The sequence below is a fragment of the Convolutriloba macropyga genome, chromosome 12 (genome assembly GCF_964194025.1).
Source record: "Convolutriloba macropyga chromosome 12, txConMacr16.3, whole genome shotgun sequence".
Taxonomy (NCBI): Eukaryota; Metazoa; Xenacoelomorpha; order Acoela; family Convolutidae; genus Convolutriloba; species Convolutriloba macropyga.
The window spans coordinates 49,492,799-49,510,298 of NC_134479.1; the positions used below are offsets into that span (position 1 = coordinate 49,492,799).

The 17,500-nt window shown below is 32.8% G+C and overlaps 1 protein-coding gene across 1 annotated transcript in view; it reads left to right on the plus strand.

Annotated features, from left to right (window-relative positions):
- Positions 1-17,500, plus strand: part of LOC142350529 (uncharacterized) — a 105,333-nt gene that overhangs the window by 74,564 nt on the left and 13,269 nt on the right. Inside the window, exons 15-18 of the mRNA XM_075402379.1 lie at positions 3,619-3,722; positions 4,089-4,293; positions 7,829-8,155; positions 14,179-14,528. Coding sequence (XP_075258494.1) covers positions 3,619-3,722; positions 4,089-4,293; positions 7,829-8,155; positions 14,179-14,528 — 986 coding nt within the window. The remainder of the gene's footprint in view (positions 1-3,618; positions 3,723-4,088; positions 4,294-7,828; positions 8,156-14,178; positions 14,529-17,500) is intronic.

Here is a 17,500-nt window from a genome sequence, read left to right on the forward strand (position 1 = left end):
TTTGAACACACAGAACCTGACATTATTTACCCGGGGTTTGCTAAATAATGCAATTTCAGATCTGCCAAAAGTATGAAAAAAATATGGAAACGGAAAACTCCCCTTTTTAAAGATCATGTCTTTTGTAGAAAAGGAAATTAAAAAACATAAACATTTTTGCTAAATTTTTGTTTTTTGTATTGGCTCTCATTTGATACTGTTCACTTTTTTTTCTCCAATGAATATCTTTATTGGAGGGGTGGGGGTGTTAGAATTTGACGTTAAAAAGGACAGAACGAAAAAGCCAGGATAACATGAAAGTCCTTTCCTCATTTCGGGAGGTTGAAAAAAAATGTAAACCTCAGCGACTTTTGAATCCGCCAGATTTTACTGCAGTTGCTTACTGGCGCTAAATTTTTCCCCATAACCAAAACTTCTTATAAAAACAGTAGGCCCATAATACACAATATAGTACAACAAGGAGGCTCGATAATGTGCGTACGCACATATTGTTCCGACCCCGCTCATCCACATTCTTGACTTAATTGGCTACCAAATGATGCAGAGATTGAAAACTTTTAAAAACATACACATCGTTCAATAATCAACCAATGAAATACAATAATGCCACGCTACAGGGCCGATGAAAATTGATGATAATAAGTCTACTAGAAAAGACAAAAATAAAAATCAAACAAACAACATTATTTATGACCAAAACTACAAAAAAATCTATAATACAGTATAATAATCAAATCTACAATAAAAAATCATAACAAAATCAAAATCGCATCAGATAAAAACCAAAACAATTTAACCTATACTTCATTAGAAAAGATATGAGACCTGTCCCCAATGTGACTGCTTAACAGGTCGACAAAAAAAGCAAAGAGGTGCGAAGTTCAAAACTATTTTTCCATTTTTGAAAAAAAATCTAATTTCACAGCTATTGATGTCATTAGATATCAACTGAAATCACTGAAATAATCATTCATATCTATATAGGAAGCATTTGAGACGTGTCATTATCCAATGATCGATTGCGCAAAATTTCAAAAAGACAATGGGATCGAGGAATGTTGTTATAAACTAAAAATAAACCAAAAATCCTTTGATACGTACAAATATATAAAAATCTAACATTTTATGAAATCTGTCTCGTAGTAACAGCGGTAAGAAAGCTCGGAAAAATTGATTCAGGCTAAAATCGTTATAAATTATAGCTCACCGGAAGCGAACGGGTTGTGACCTGTGTCTACAGAAACTGAGCCATAAATCGACCGAAAAACTATATAAAAAACCCGAAGCTCAAAAACTTTTTCTGGAAAACAAATAATTTCAAAAGTCACAGGAGACATAGGATTACTTCAAAATGCGATGGATTATTTTTCAACACCACACAAAGCCAATTAATAATGAGACTAAGTCACGAGCCCACAAAACAACAAATTCACAAAAAAATGACAAAACTTCAAATAATTTTATGGCATGACTCTGTTCAATGTACTATAATTACAATATGTTACTGCAAGTATTGTAAATTATCATTTTCTTTAGTTCTAATATCAACAAGTTTTTTCTAAAAAAAAGACTATTTAGAGCTGACAACAAAAAGAAACCCAAAAATGAAGAGTATAGAAATCTCGAATTTTGTTATGAAATTAAATGATCGAAGCAATCAGTCACAACGTACGATCAAGCGCGAACAAACGTTTGTATAAGCAAAAGAATTGAGACTCCTAAAGAATGAGATTGAGTTACAGGGTGACGAAAATAAAATCAAAAAAGAGACAGATGAAAAAAAATTTTCAATTTAATTTGAAAGTCATTAAAACAAACTGCTTTAAACTGATATCTCTAACTAGCTTGAGTTATGCGTCTTGGGGAAACAATTAAAATTAAAATCTATTGTTATCAGGTAAATGGCATACAACAACGAAAAGAAAGACAAACTCAGGCAAAATAGAAAAACCAACAAAGTTTCGCGAGATAACTGTGTCTCGGCCCAAAAAAAAACTATTCAACAAAAAAAATTAACATATCAAGATACGACTTTGTCCAACTTTTTGCATTTCCCTACAATGCTTACTTTTATTCTACCTTGTCAATATTCTGATAATTCGACAAGGAATCAAAATAAACTCAAAAAAATGCAATTATGATATTAAATGAAAGAAAAACTGAAAATGCGTAGTACAAAAATTAAGAAGCCATTAGTTGAAGATAACGTCGCTACCGACATTATATTAAAAGTCACAGAAAATTGGTTTCCGCATCTTTTTACTGAGACTGCACTCGAAGTTGAGAGAAATAAGAAAAAACAGTGGCAAAGTTCAAAAATTCACTGACATTTTCTCAAAAAATATATATTCAAAGTCATAACAGACATTTGATAACAACTGGAAGAAAGTCTAGTTTTCTTTATACCTTCTAAAACTAACTGGATATTTGATTGTGGACCTTAAGTCATTGAACTACAAAAATCATAAGAAATGAAAACAAACCGCAAGAAGTCCATAAATTTCTTTTTTGAAAACAATTGGCCAGAGCCATAAAAACAATGAGCTTAATTCTGAAACCATAAAATAATTTCGTTGGTTCTTGTTTATTATAATCAGTATCTGTTATTAATTGAGCCCTGATTTGAAATTATTGTCCCTAAATTACAATAAATACATTTACATAGCGGAAACTTTTTGAAAAAAAAGATCGCGCCCTATTAAAATATAAAATATTTTTTATCATAGGGATCCATGGTGAGATCAAGATCAGCACAGATATTGTTGATCGTCTAACAAAACAGTAAAATGTTGAAATGGTTGCAAAATAGATCAATTCTGTACAAAATGTTTCAGTTTGTCAAAAATAAATAAACCGTTTTTTATAATTATCGACTTGAAATTTGCAGAAAATTGGCAAATATAATTCCAGAAGACTCTTAAAGCCAGAGGTAGTCAAAACTAGCTTTTTTAGCTTCAAAGAATATTGCCGCAGTTTAAAGGTGTCTACTTCCAGCAAATTTAAAGCAAGTGCGCTAAATGCCATTTTTTCGACGAAAAAAGTCTGAATTTTGAAAAATTTAGCATAAATTCTAGCCCAAAAAACTCTGATCGAACAATCTCTATCCTTAGAGATAAAATCGATAACACTACATTTAACAATTTTTACATACTTTAGCAATATTAACGCAAATTCGGTCAAAATTCAAGAAAATTTGGTCAAAAATGTGAATAAAAACAGCTGAATTACTTCTAATATTCACAAAAACTTTAAACCTCGATAACTCCCTATAAAAAACGAAAATTGAAATAATCTTTTTAATTCCATATTCTACGCTGGACGGGCTTTCTAATGATACCACTCACAACACTCCGCGATGATTATATCGATCGGCCAAAATTGTCTGAACAATAAAACGCATTTGAGTATATAGTTCCTTCAAAAAGGTTACAGGAACAAAAAGGTTACAGGGCATAAGGTATCAGCTCCAGCTCACCAAACGGGGGTATATTTTGAAACAGCCCAAAATAAACATGTAAGCTTGGAGCGTTGCCCACTAATCAAATACATAAAAATGCATTCAAAATAAGTTCGATTAAGTAGAACGCTATAGTTGATATTGTGGCTGTTTCGTTTTAGGTTACGATTGAGTTCCAGATAGATGAAGGGGTTGGGTCCGAGATTATTGTGGATTACGTTGGAAGATACGTTGGACATACAAATACTTCCACATTCCCTTTCAAGTCAGTTCACGTCCATGTCATCAAGAATTCTGATCTTTTCCGTTTGTACGTTGGGGGGGGGGGGGGGGGGGGGTCACAACCTACGTGTGGAGGGACACAACGTACGTGGGGCGGGACACATACGAAAAAGATCCAAGAATTATAAATCTTGCAGTAATCTTGCAAGTTTGATTGAGGAGTATTGCGACTCTGAATCCTTGATAGTGATAGGGGGAAAGTCTGTCTGCATAAGCTGGTTAGTCAAGTTGAAACCTGAATTGCAAACATGGAAAGCTAATACAGAGATTCTTTTTAATTGAGCTTAAGAAACGGTTTAAATTAAAATTAAATTAGCCAATAAAATTGTAATTTTTTCTTATATTTCAGACTATTCAACCGTCTAGTTTTGAATTATTTGCGACCATCAGAGAGCTATGATATGACCTTGACGCTCAAAGGTCAAGGACAAAATTACAATACGCGAGTGAAGACATTCGAAGCGCATCTTTACCCAGCCGACATTGCAGTCTTAGGAATGTGGTCTAGTTACCACGACATAAGGCTACAGTACCAAACATTTGGAAACTTTTCAGTAAGTAACAATTCAAAACTGGGAACTGCTTCCCAACCCCTAGTCCATATTAATATTTTTATCAGACAATATGGACAACTTGATGCGTTTTTCCCCCTGAATAATAGGTTTTTTATCTAACTGTTTGTCAAATTTAGTATCGTGTGGTCAAAATTAAGATGATTAAAGTAAACTTGCCTCGAGATAGTTATACTTTAACACTCTAAACTGTTTAGACCCAAGTTTTCGCGTTTCTAGGCCCAGATAAATTTAACATGTTGAGCTCTTGTGTTAACATAATAGTATTCAAAATTTTTATCTTATATCATGGTTCTCATACGTTTAAAAATTTAAAACATTGCCTCAGAGATGGTCAAAAATTGGTAGCTAAAAAATAATGTCCAACGTGGCGTCCAAAAACAAAATAACAAAACTTTGATTGAGGCTCTATTTGGAGCTTTTCAACGAGCCGGCTGAATTTTCCTCAATTTAATAATTTAATTCACAGAGTAACTTAAATTTTCCTGTTCTCAAAAACTACCTTGATGGTTAGGTCTGATGACGTTTAAAAACACAATGTGAACACTTTAACGCGTCATTAAATTATAACTTTTTAAAAGAGAAATCCTTGAAATTTATTAAAAATAATGAAAACATGAACATCTTTTTGTGTGCATTCTTTGAGCAAACATGTTACGTTAAGACTTATTTATGTACTATTTACTAAAATTTATGTTGAAACACAGTTCTGTGAAACCGTACTCAGGTTGAGCTTTAATTGCCGAAGGACGCCTAGAGCAACTTTCTTGCTTATTTAAATGCAATTTTTAATGCTACAAGTCATAGATAAAATTGGCTATCGTTTAATTTGACACAATTTCACCTCAAAAAACATACACATTTTTATGTTTCTTTCTGAAAAAAAACATCTGCGTCTGGAACCCGATTAGATTGTTGCATCAGTGGTTCAAGTTTCCTCTTTGATTTATTGTCAAAATGAAAACCGACTGTTTTATGGATTTTCAACTAGCTGGGCTTCCAGAAAACTTGAAGAAGCTGTAATAGAGCTGTTTAAAAACGCTTTTTTCCCCTCAGAATTGCTACTAACTTTTTTTTCGAATTGTTACTATACATTACTATAGAGATGAATTGCAATTATATGCAAAAAAACTATTGGAGCAAAAAATGAAAAAAAAACATTTCTTGTCTAGTTGAGTCAGAAATTTGAAAAAGAACAGTTCTGGCTGATTGCATATTAGCTGCCCAATTGGCAGTAGACAGTACAGTACAAGTATATATACCAAAAAACGAGCAAAACCAATGCCAATGGTTGCTATTCTAGCATTTTAACAAATTTATCTTAATACTGAACGATTCTTGAACTACTTCAAAAACTGTGAACTAAATTTAGAATAGACAATCTGCTGTTCAGATATCGTTTTAGTTTTAAAATTTGTCAATGTTGGCATTGCAAAGAAAAACAGCTTGTGCGTTCACAAAAAATTAAGCTTTCAACAAAAAGACTGCTCATAAAAAAACTAGATTTTGCCTTCTGAACGCACTTTTTTCTGTACTATGATGATCGTGAGCTATTTGGTGCAATATCCTTGTCTTCAATGTTCTTAGAATTGTATTTAGAAAACAGATAAACAATCAAAATGCTTTATGATTATTGTAAAACTAATTAAATTTTCTCACAAATTCGGAATTATAAAGTTTTTCACTAATTAAGATTAAAGCTATTCATGTTCAAAATATTATATACTTCTCATGTTCAAAATACTATATGCTTCTTAAAGCTAATATAAGCATAGAGTTACATGACATTTACCCAATGCCATTATACCCAATGCCAAAATACCCAATGCCAAAATACCCAAAGCCATTGTTCCCAATTTACATTGATATCTTCGTTCCATAATCCGAGTACTAATTAGCAGAAAATAGCTCTTACACGTCTAATTTAACAAGCGGATAATTTAATTCCATGTTCAGTTGAGATAGCTTCATATCAAGTCCCAGGGGCCGCTGAGGCATGGCTATGGCCGTTAAGTATGCTAAAACATACGGATAATAGTGACTGCTAATTTGTTGTCGGATTATTAAACGCAAATATCAAAGTAAATTGGGTATAATGGTATTGGGTATAATGGTATTGGGTATAATGGTATTGGGTATATTGGCATTGGGTGTAATGGCATTGGATATTTTGGTATTGGGTATAATGGTATTGGAAAAATTGTCCTGACACCAAGCATAGACAATCAGAAAAACGTGCTTGAAATCAAGTTAATTTTAGCGTAAAACACAGCAGCCATATTTATCAGCACAGTGAAACTTGTTCAAAAATAGACAAAACTAGACTTATATATTTTTGCTTGTTTTGTCCTTGAATGTGCTACCTAGTGATATACCCTGGAGCACATACAGACATTATGCGACAAAAAACTTTTTGTCATTCAAAAGACATTCAGCTTTCACATGACATTCAGCAAAATCGGTTAAGAAAAATATTTTGAATATGAGAAAATGTTAAAAATACCATTACAGCAAAATAAACTAATTTTCTTAATTTGCTAAATAATTTTAATTCATTAAAACATCGCCACTCATTGAGTAGTTTTATTAGACCTAAGTTTATAGCCGTTAAGAGGATTCGTTCGCATAATTCTGCTCTATTTAGGAAATCAACGGAAAATTTCTTTTTTTTCTTGCATTTATTTTTACAATCTTTTTCCTAAAAGTTTTTAGGGAGTTGCAACAGTTGCCATGTTTTTCCACTACAACCTTTTTGAATTGTCATTGAATTGCATGCAAAATATCTAAGTCTTAGCTATGAAATTTTGCAACAAATTTGAACTCTACAATTTATTCCCCAAAAATCTTGCAAAAGCGAAAAAAAATTTTACCGTTTTTTTATCTGCAGTTTCAATGAATGATGTATAACGCTTATAGTTCAACACAAAATGAGACAGCAAAAATAAACAGCTCATTTTTTGATCCGTTACAACTGTTAGAAATGTTAGTTTAAACGCTTCCTTACCTTATACATACTCCACGATGTTGTTCATTTAACAGTTTCAATTTTAAACATTGTGGTTGTGTAAGAGTTCACGCTTTTGTCGACTTTCTAGACCGAAACCACACTTTTCAGATCCTCTCAAGTTGCTGCCAAAAAGTTCAAATGTGACCCTATGACAAAAAAATCAAGCATTTTCCGGAGAGAGCTTTGGCCACGCCTGGAATCTAATTCGAGTCGATTTTTTTAGTTTGATCCGTCTTGTCATTAAAATTTATGCAGATTTTTTAAACTCGGCAATTGAAAAACCCGGTTACATGAAAATTTACCCAATGCCAAAATACCCAATTTTTCAAAGTACCCAAGACCATAATGACCAATTAATTACTTTGATTTTTTTGTTTAACAATCCGGTTAATCCATATAATCAGTTGCTGTTAGAAGCCAACTTTTTAAATTTGGATACGCCGGCTCATTGGGTATTTTGGTATAAGTTTTTTTTTCTGTCACCGAAACGCACATTTTCTGAATTTTCAGGTCATGGAGGTGTCAGTAGAACCAGAAGATAGCCAGTGCCCGTGTCAAATTTATACACAAGACGGCACTGGATATATAACCCTGGGTGACAGCAGCCATTATCTCATGTCTGGCGGTGAATATTTCATAACCCTTCGCAGTTCCAGTTATGTCGGGCGTCTAAGCAGTCCAACATTTCTGGTGACATCACTCCTGGTGGGTCGAATAATAGCGACTAACAATCGGGTGGAAGGTGGAATGGCCAAATACGACGTAGAAATTGCAAGTGGAATTGGAAGCTTCATCCGGATGACAATTTCAGACGAAGGAATTGATCCAGTGGATACCGTTGTTGAAGAAATAAACTTCAGGTTAATTGCTTCAGTTCAAAAAATACTTTTTGCTCTGGTAAATTTACTCAATTTGTGTGGTTGTCCGCAGTTGTTCACGGGGGTTACATGGCAATTTATCCAAGGCCATTCTAACAAAACTGCCCTCATACCCAATGTCAATTCACCCCATGAACTTTGATACTTTCATTCAATAATCCGACTACAAATTATGTTCAAACATTTTTAAGCCGATAACTTGTTCCCATATTTAGTTGTGATAGTTTCATATCAATTCCCACGGGCCATTTTTTTTTATTTATTCGGCTAAAAGTGGTCCTGAAATTGAAGGGTTGGGTATAATGGCATTCTGTGATTTGTCCTGACACCGTTAACTAGTCAATTAGTCAAAAATACTATAAAACCTATTCGCATTTCCCCTAATACGTATTTTTGTTTGCTCAAACCACTTTTGCTCGCTGAAATAGTATAGAGTAATTTTTCAATCTTTGCAGCGATAACTTTCTGGTCCAGCTTTTACCAGGAAATAGTGACAGGATTTGGGGTTGAACACTAAATTTTTTTTAAAATCCTCAACATTCAATGGCTCGATTGTGGCTATTTTTGAAGCGTTGCTGGATTTATTTTTGATACCTTAAAAAATCAATACAGATTATTTTGCTCGTTTACATGAAATCCAAAAAACTAAATGCTTCGAAGCCAAACATCGTGAGGCCCTCTTTTTTATGCTTGATAATTGAAACAAAACCCATGTTGTATTTTGCGACCAGTTATACTTTCACGCTCTTATCACTTTGATATCTCGAATTCCATTAGTTCAGTTTGTATTTGTGGCATTAACTTTTACTTTTCAATGCTGTGTGTGTCATTATCTTCAAGTTGTTTAGAAATGTTTCATCTGGGACAGTTTGGTCTTTTAGGACTCGTTGGTGAAGGATTGTTTTGTTTAAGTTCATTTGGCAGTTTCTGAGGTTTCGTCAGAGATCTGGCCATTCTTTGTTTTCTAAAGAAATGTATTGTCTATGTTCTCGAAACGAATCTCACATACGGCGATGAGATCTGTCAATCGGCTATTGAACTCAACAGCTGGCTAATTGCAAGCACCTAAGTTAAAAAAATTATCAATTGTCCAAGTTTTTTGTTCCAATCCCCATTTTAGTGGGGAGGGAGGAACTATATACTCAAATGGGATTTTTGTTGTTGAGACAATTTTGGCCGATCAATACATTCATCGTAGAGATTTGTGAGTGGTATTATTTAAAAAAAGTACTTAAATCCTAGAAAATGGAAACAGCAAGATTTTTTTTCGAATTTCGTTTTTCACAAGGAGTTATCTAGGTTTAGAACTTTGTGAATATTTGTCAGTTTTTATTCACATTTTCAGTAATTTGTGCTAAAAGTTGGCTCAAATTGACTCAATTTGGCTATTATAATTTAAAACAAGTCCGAATTTTTAACGATAAAAAGTGTTATTGTTGTCCTTAGAGATAGAGGAGCGCTGATGAATTGTTTGATTAGAGGTTTTTTTTCGCTGAAAATTTTGATAACCTTTTCAAAATTGAGACAGTTTTCGTCAAAATTTGAACAAAATTTGCTTTTTTGGTCCATTCTGTTTAGGTTTGCCAGAATTGGAGACCTAGAAACCGCTGACACATTCTCCATAAACTAGAAAAAAGAACTGTTCAAAATTCGGTGCCCTATTGTCCTCTGGAGTTAAAAATTTGACGTTTTTTGTAAATTTAAATCAATAATTATACGAAATGCATCACTCCTATTAAATTCGCAAACATTTGAAACATTCTGGTAATTAACTGAATTAGCGCCAAACTTAGGGCGCGTGTTCAGTTCATCATGAATTCTGAAAACACATCAACAGAAAATTTTTAATTTTTATTTTAGTGCTGCATTTTTTTCAAAAATAATTTGCTTTTATTGTTTCTTAATATTGATTAACGACAAAGCTTTCAATTCATGGCTCCAATAATGACAACTTCCATATACGTAAAAATTGGGCCAAATGTAGATAGAGTGTGTTTTCAGATTAAATGGTCTTTGTGGCTTTGAAGTAGATTTTGTGAACTTTACCTGAAATCTTGTGTTTTGCCTTCAAATTTTATTTTTTTACAGTCTGACAACTAATTTGAACCAATCAAAGATCCAATTGAGTCCTTCAAGAGGTAAAGAAAAACCTTTACAATGTATTCGGTTGTTTTCTCATGTCTCTTATGACATTGAATATATTTTTTAAAGAAGTTTTCATTGACTTTTTGAGTTGTCAATACTTGACCTTATTTCTATCAAATTTTAGATTTTTTCAGTGAATAAAAGTCGAAATTCCTTTCACATAAGTTGCAAGCCTATCTTGGCAACTTAGCGGAGTTTCAAAAAAATCGACTTCTTTATGTTGGTACTACAAGTTTTCATGAAAAAATTGGAGACTTTTGTAAATTATTGCCCATTGTTGCTGATTTTTGTTAAATCGCACAATACTAAACAATCTAATAGAAAAAAAATGTTGCAAAATTTTTTAATAATTACACTTATTGTTTTCATGGCTCATCACGGTTTTAAGGGCAGCGACACCGTTTTCTTGCAGAATTTGTTATAGATTTTTTTTATTTTGCTCTGTATTCGCTATTAGTTTTTGTTGTCAAATGCAAATTTTTGGGTAATAAAAGGTCTCAAATGCCAACTATGGGTTTTTGAATGAGTTATATAACTGATATAAGTTCATAGCTAATGGTTTTACTGAGTTTCAGTTAGATTTTTTTAAAAAAAAAAACAGTTTCTAACTAAAGATTTTTTTAAAAAAGTTTTCATCAGCTTCTCATTTTTGTTCCAATTTTTGTCTATTTTTCGTAATTTAAAGTTTGTACCCTTTCCAGCATTTAGCGTCATTATTGAGAGATATCGTTAATTTTTTATGAACTAAACAATGTTTTTTTTCTATTGATTAAACGTTTTGACTGAAGTCTTTAGGGATTAGAATATTTGTTTCAGAAGAATTTTGTGCGGTCTGGAAATTTTTCAATTGTTGTGTTTTCGTTGTTGCCATTTTGAGCTAGTCGTGATACAGTAAGACTTAGTGATGTTCAAAGGAGACGCAAGTGAACATTAAATTTTCCCTCGGTTAATACTTTAAAAACGTAATTGCTTCAACACTGTGGTTTCGTAAAATTGTTTGTGAAGTTATTTAGTTTTGCTTGTTTTTAGTATTACTTTTCAGTCTTATCAAATAATTTCATTAATAACAGGCCCAATTAGTTTTCGAAGAAGTTGCAGAATAAAATGTCTACTTGTTTAGTCGAAAACTTATGTTGGCCATGAATTTTGAAATCATTAGTCTTTCAAAAAAACAATGTAGTTCCTAGCTTTGCCAATCGTATTTCTATCTACTTGTAGCTTAGTATCTCTATAGACAAGTCACATCCAATATCTATTGAATTAAAATTTGCTCTTGATAACGGTTTTTCTTCCTCACATGGTCTTTGTTATTGGTAATTGCTGTCAATTTACCGATATCAATAATTAAGTTCAATGAATTATCTATAGTTGGCCACTGAGACATTTCACCACCAAATATTTAGCATACGACAACAAAGATTAACAGCAAACACAGGGCAAAAATAAGAGACTCTACCCAATTCTGCAGGAGAATGGTGTCGCAGCCCTTAAAACCTCATCTAATGAAAACAAAAAAATCAATTCCAAATTTTGCAAAAATTTTTTGAGTTAGATTGTTAACCATTGTGAAATTTTACTAAGGAAACAAAAACAACAGCAAAAATGGGCAATTATGCGCAAGAATCATCAAATTTTTATAAAAACTCGTAGTACCAAAAGCAAGAGAACCTTCCGTTAAAACAGTCCGCCACAAAATTAGATTTTGCTCTATGGGGAAGGAAGTTTGACCTGTACTTACTGAGAATACGCAAAGATTGACTAAAATAAAATAAGAAATCACGAAATCACGAAATCACTGAAATTTCCTTACAAGAAATACATTCATCAAAGCCATAGAAACCCTATGGTTCTCTAAAAACAGACTCTATCTTCATTCAACCTCATGTTTACTTAAGTGGGAGCTGTCGTTAATGGAGCTGTGAATAAAAGTTTTTGTCAATAATTAACTTTAACAGAACAAAAGCAAAATTTTTTGAAAGAAGGCAGCACTAAAAAAAAATTGAAAGTTTCTGATTCTAGGAGTCCATGATAATATCGAACCTATCCCCGATTTTGCCGAGCGCTCAACAAAGCGCCCCAGTATTCCAAATGTTTGCAAATTAGACCAATTTGTGAGTGAAATCCTTCAAATATTAAAAAAACAACGATGCATTTTTTTATAATTATCGAGTTAAATATGCCAAAAAACGGCAAAAATTTATTTTCAGAAGATTTTCATAGGGGGCCTAAGTTCAGCTAGCACTATTTTGGAGGTTAGGGAGTCTAAGTTAAGGTTTCTGGGTCACTACGTCTGGCAAACTTTAACAAATTGGACAGTTGAGTGGACAGTGGAAAGTTTTAACAGTTGAGTGTTAACAAAACTTTAAAACTTGATAACTCCCAGTAAAAAACGAAAATCAAAAAAATCTTATTATTTTCATATTCTAGGATGTACGTGCCTTTTAATGATACCACTCATAATTCTGTACGATGAATATATCGATCGGCCAAAATTGACTGAACAAAAAAACCCCAGTTGAGTATATAGTTCCTCCCTCCCCACCTAAGTGGGGTTCGGAGGAATTAATTTTCCTCACAAGATTCAGAATACTAAAGTCATTTACTAATCAAGATTAAAGGTATTGATGTTCAAATTACTATATGCTTCATAAAGCTAATATAAGCATAGACAATAAAAAAACGTGCTATCAACACAGTGAACCTAGTTCAAAAATAGACGAAACTAGATTTAAATATATTTGCTTGTTTCGTATCATGGAGCACATATAGACATTATGCGATCAAATTTTTTTTGTTATACAAAAGACATTCAGATTTCAGCGAGGAAAACAATGGTTAAAAATACAATTACAGCAAAATAAACGTATTTTATTAATTTTGTTAAATAATTTTGTTTCATTAAAACACCGCCACTCATTGAATAGTTTTATTATACCTAAGTTTTTAGCCGTTAAGAGAATTCGTTCGCATAATTCTGCTCTGTTTAGGAAGTCAACGGAAAAATTCATTTTTCTTGCATTTATTTTTACATTCTTTTTCCTAAAAGTTTTTAGGGAATTGCAACAGTTGCCATGCTTTTCCACTACAACCTTTTTGATTTGTCATTGAATTGAATGCAAAATATCTAAGTCTTAGCTATGAAATTTTGCAACAAATTTGAACTCTACAATTTATTCCCCAAATATCTTGCAAAAGCGAAAAAAATTTCTTGCCGTTTTTTTTTATCTGCAGTTTCAATGAATTGTGTTTAACGCTTATAGTTCAACACAAAATGAGACAGCAAGAATAAACAGCTCATTTTTTGATCCGTTACAACTGTTAGAAATGTTAGTTTAAACACTTACTTACCTTATATATGCTCCACAGTTTCAATTTTAAACATTATGGTTGCGTAAAAGTTCACGCTTTGGTCGATTTTTTAGACCAAAACCACACTTTTCAGATCCTCTCAAGTTGCTGCAAAAAGTTCAAATGTGACCCTATGACAAAAAATCAAGCATGTTCCGGGGAGAGCTTTGGCCACGCCTGGAATCTAATTCGAGTCGATTTTTTTAGTTTGCTCCGTCTTGTCATTAAAATTTATGCAGAATGTTTAAACTCTGCAATGGAAAAACCTGGTTACATGACAATTTACCCAATGCCAAAATACCAAATTTCCAAAGTACCCAAGGCCATAATGACCAATTAATTACTTAGATTTTTTTGTTAAACAATCTGGTTAAATATAATCAGTTGCTGTTAGAAGCCCACTTTTTAAATTTGGATACGCCGGCTCATTGGGTATTTTGGTATAAGTTTTTTTTCTGTCACCGAAACGCACATTTTCTGAATTTTCAGGTCATGGAGGTGTCAGTAGAACCAGAAGATAGCCATTGCCGGTGTCAAATTTATACACAAGACGGCACTGGATATATAACCCTGGGTGACAGCAGCCATTATCTTATGTCTGGCGGTGAATATTTCATAACCCTTCGCAGTTCCAGTTATGTCGGGCGTCTAAGCAGTCCAACATTTCTGGTGACATCACTCCTGGTGGGTCGAATAATAGCGACTAACAAACGGGTGGAATGTGGAATGGTCAAATACGACGTAGAAATTGCAAGTGGAATTGGAAGTTTCATCCGGATGACAATTTCAGACGAAGGAATTGATCCAGTGGATACCGTTGTTGAAGAAATAAACTTCAGGTTAATTGCTTCAGTTCAAAAAATACTTTTTGCTCTGGTAAATTTACTCAATTTGTTTGGTTGTCCGCAGTTGTTCACGGGGGTTACATGGCAATTTATCCAAGGCCATTCTAACAAAACTGCCCTCATACCCAATGTCAATTCACCCCATGAACTTTGATACTTTCATTCAATAATTCGACTACAAATGTCCTGACACCGTTAACTAGTCAATTAGTCAAAAATACTATAAAACCTATTCGCATTTCCCCTAATACGTATTTTTGTTTCCTCAAACCACTTTTGCTCGCTGAAGTAGTATAGAGTGATTTTTCAATCTTTGCAGCGATAACTTCCTGGTCCAGCTTTTACCAGGAAATAGTGACAGGATTTGGTGGTAAACACTAAATTTTTTTAAAAACGCCTCAACCTTCAATGGCTCGATTGTGGCTATTTTTGAAGCGTTGCTGGATTTATTTTTGATACCTTAAAAAATCAATACAGATTATTTTGCTCGTTTACATGAAATCCAAAAAACTAAATGCTTCGAAGCCAAACATCGTGAGGCCCTCTTTTTTATGCTTGATAGTTGAAACAAAACCCATGTTGTATTTTGCGACCAGTTTCACTTTCACCCTCTTATCACTTTGATATGTCGAATTCCATTAGTTCAGTTTGTATTTGTGGCATTAACTTTTACTTTTCAATGCTGTGTGTGTCATTATCTTCAGGTTGTTTAGAAATGATTCATCTGGGACAGTTTGGTCTTTTAGGACTCGTTGGTGAAGGATTGTTTTGTGTAAGTTCATTTGGCAGTTTCTGAGGTTTCGTCAGAGATCTGGCCATTCTTTGTTTTCTAAAGAAATGTATTATCTATGTTCTCGAAACGAATCTCACATACGGCGATGAGATCTGTCAATCGGCTATTGAACTCAACAGCTGGCTAATTGCAAGCACCTAAGTTAAAAAAATTATCAATTGTCCAAGTTTTTTGTTCCAATCCCCATTTTAGTGGGGAGGGAGGAACTATATACTCAAATGGGATTTTTGTTGTTGAGACAATTTTGGCCGATCAATACATTCATCGTAGAGATTTGTGAGTGGTATTATTTAAAAAAAGTACTTAAATCCTAGAAAATGGAAACAGCAAGATTTTTTTTCGAATTTCGTTTTTCACAAGGAGTTATCTAGGTTTAGAACTTTGTGAATATTTGTCAGTTTTTATTCACATTTTCAGTAATTTGTGCTAAAAATTGGCTCAAATTGACTCAATTTGGCTATTATAATTTAAAACAAGTCCGAATTTTTAACGATAAAAAGTGTTATTGTTGCCCTTAGAGATAGAGGAGCGCAGATGAATTGTTTGATTAGAGGTTTTTGTCGCTGAAAACTTTGATAACCTTTGCAAAATTGAGACAGTTTTCGTCAAAAATTGAACAAAATTTGCTTTTTTGGTCCATTCTGTTTAAGTTTGCCAGAATTGGAGACCTAGAAACCGCTGATACAATCTCCATAAACTAGAAAAAAGAACTGTTCGAAATTCGGTGCCCTATAGTCCTCTGGAGTTAAAAATTTGACGTTTTTTGTAAATTTAAATCAATAATTATACAAAATGCATCACTCTTATTTATTTCTGAAAATTTTCACTTAACAATTTTTCTAATTTGCAAACATTTGAAACATTCTGGTAGTTAACTGAATAAGCGCCAAACTTAGGGCGCGTGTTCAGTTCATCATGGATTCTGAAAACACATCAACAGAAAATTTTTAACTTTGTTTTAGTGCTGCATTTTTTTCAAAAATAATTTGCTTTTATTGTTTTTTAATATTGATTAACGACAAAGCTTTCAATTCATGGCTCCAATAATGACAACTTCCATATACGTAAAAATTGGGCCAAATGTAGATAGAGTGTGTTTTCAGATTAAATGGTCTTTGGGGCTTTGAAGTAGTTTTTGTGAACTTTACCTGAGATCTTGTGTTTTGCCTTCAAATTTTATTTTTTTTACAGTCTGACAACTAATTTGAACCAATCAAAGATCCAATTGAGTCCTTCAAGAGGTAATGAAAAACCTTTACAATGTATTCGGTTGTTTTCTCATGTCTCTTATGACATTGAATATATTTTTTAAAGAAGTTTTCATTGACTTTTTGAGTTGTCAATACTTGATCTTATTTCTATCAAATTTTAGATTTTTTCAGTGAATAAAAGTCGAAACTCCTTTCATATAAGTTGCAAGCCAATCTTTGCAACTTAGCGGAGTTTCAAAAAAATCGACTTCTTTATGTTGGTACTACAAGTTTTCATGAAAAAATTGGAGACTTTTGTAAATTATTGCCCATTGTTGCTGATTTTTGTTAAATCGCACAATACTAAACAATAAGCAATATCTAATAGAAAAAAAATGTTGCAAAATTTTTTAATAAATACACTTATTGTTTTCATGGCTCATCACGGTTTTAAGGGCAGCGACACCGTTTTCTTGCAGAATTTGTTATAGATTTTTTTTATTGTGCTCTGTATCCGCTATTAGTTTTTGTTGTCAAATATAAATTTTTGGGTAATAAAAGGTCTCAATGGCCAGCTATGGGTTTTTGAATGAGTTATATAACTGATATAAGTTCATAGCTAATGTTTTTATTGAGTTTCAAATAGATTTAAAAAAAAATTCAAAGTTTTCATCAGCTTCTCAATTTTGTTCCAATTTTTGTCTATTTTTCGTAATTTAAAATTTTGTACCCTTTCCAGCATTTAGCGTCATTATTGAGAAATCTTGTTAGTTTTTTATGAACTAAACACAATGTTTTTTTTCTGTTGTATAAACGTTTTGACTGAAGTCTTTTGGGATTAGAATATTTGTTCCAGAAGAATTTTGTGAGATTTAGATACTTTTCAACTGTTGTGTTGTCGTTGTTGTCATTTTGAGCTAGTCGTGATACAGTAAGACTTAGTGATGTTCAAAGGAGATGCAAGTGAACATTAAACTTTCCCT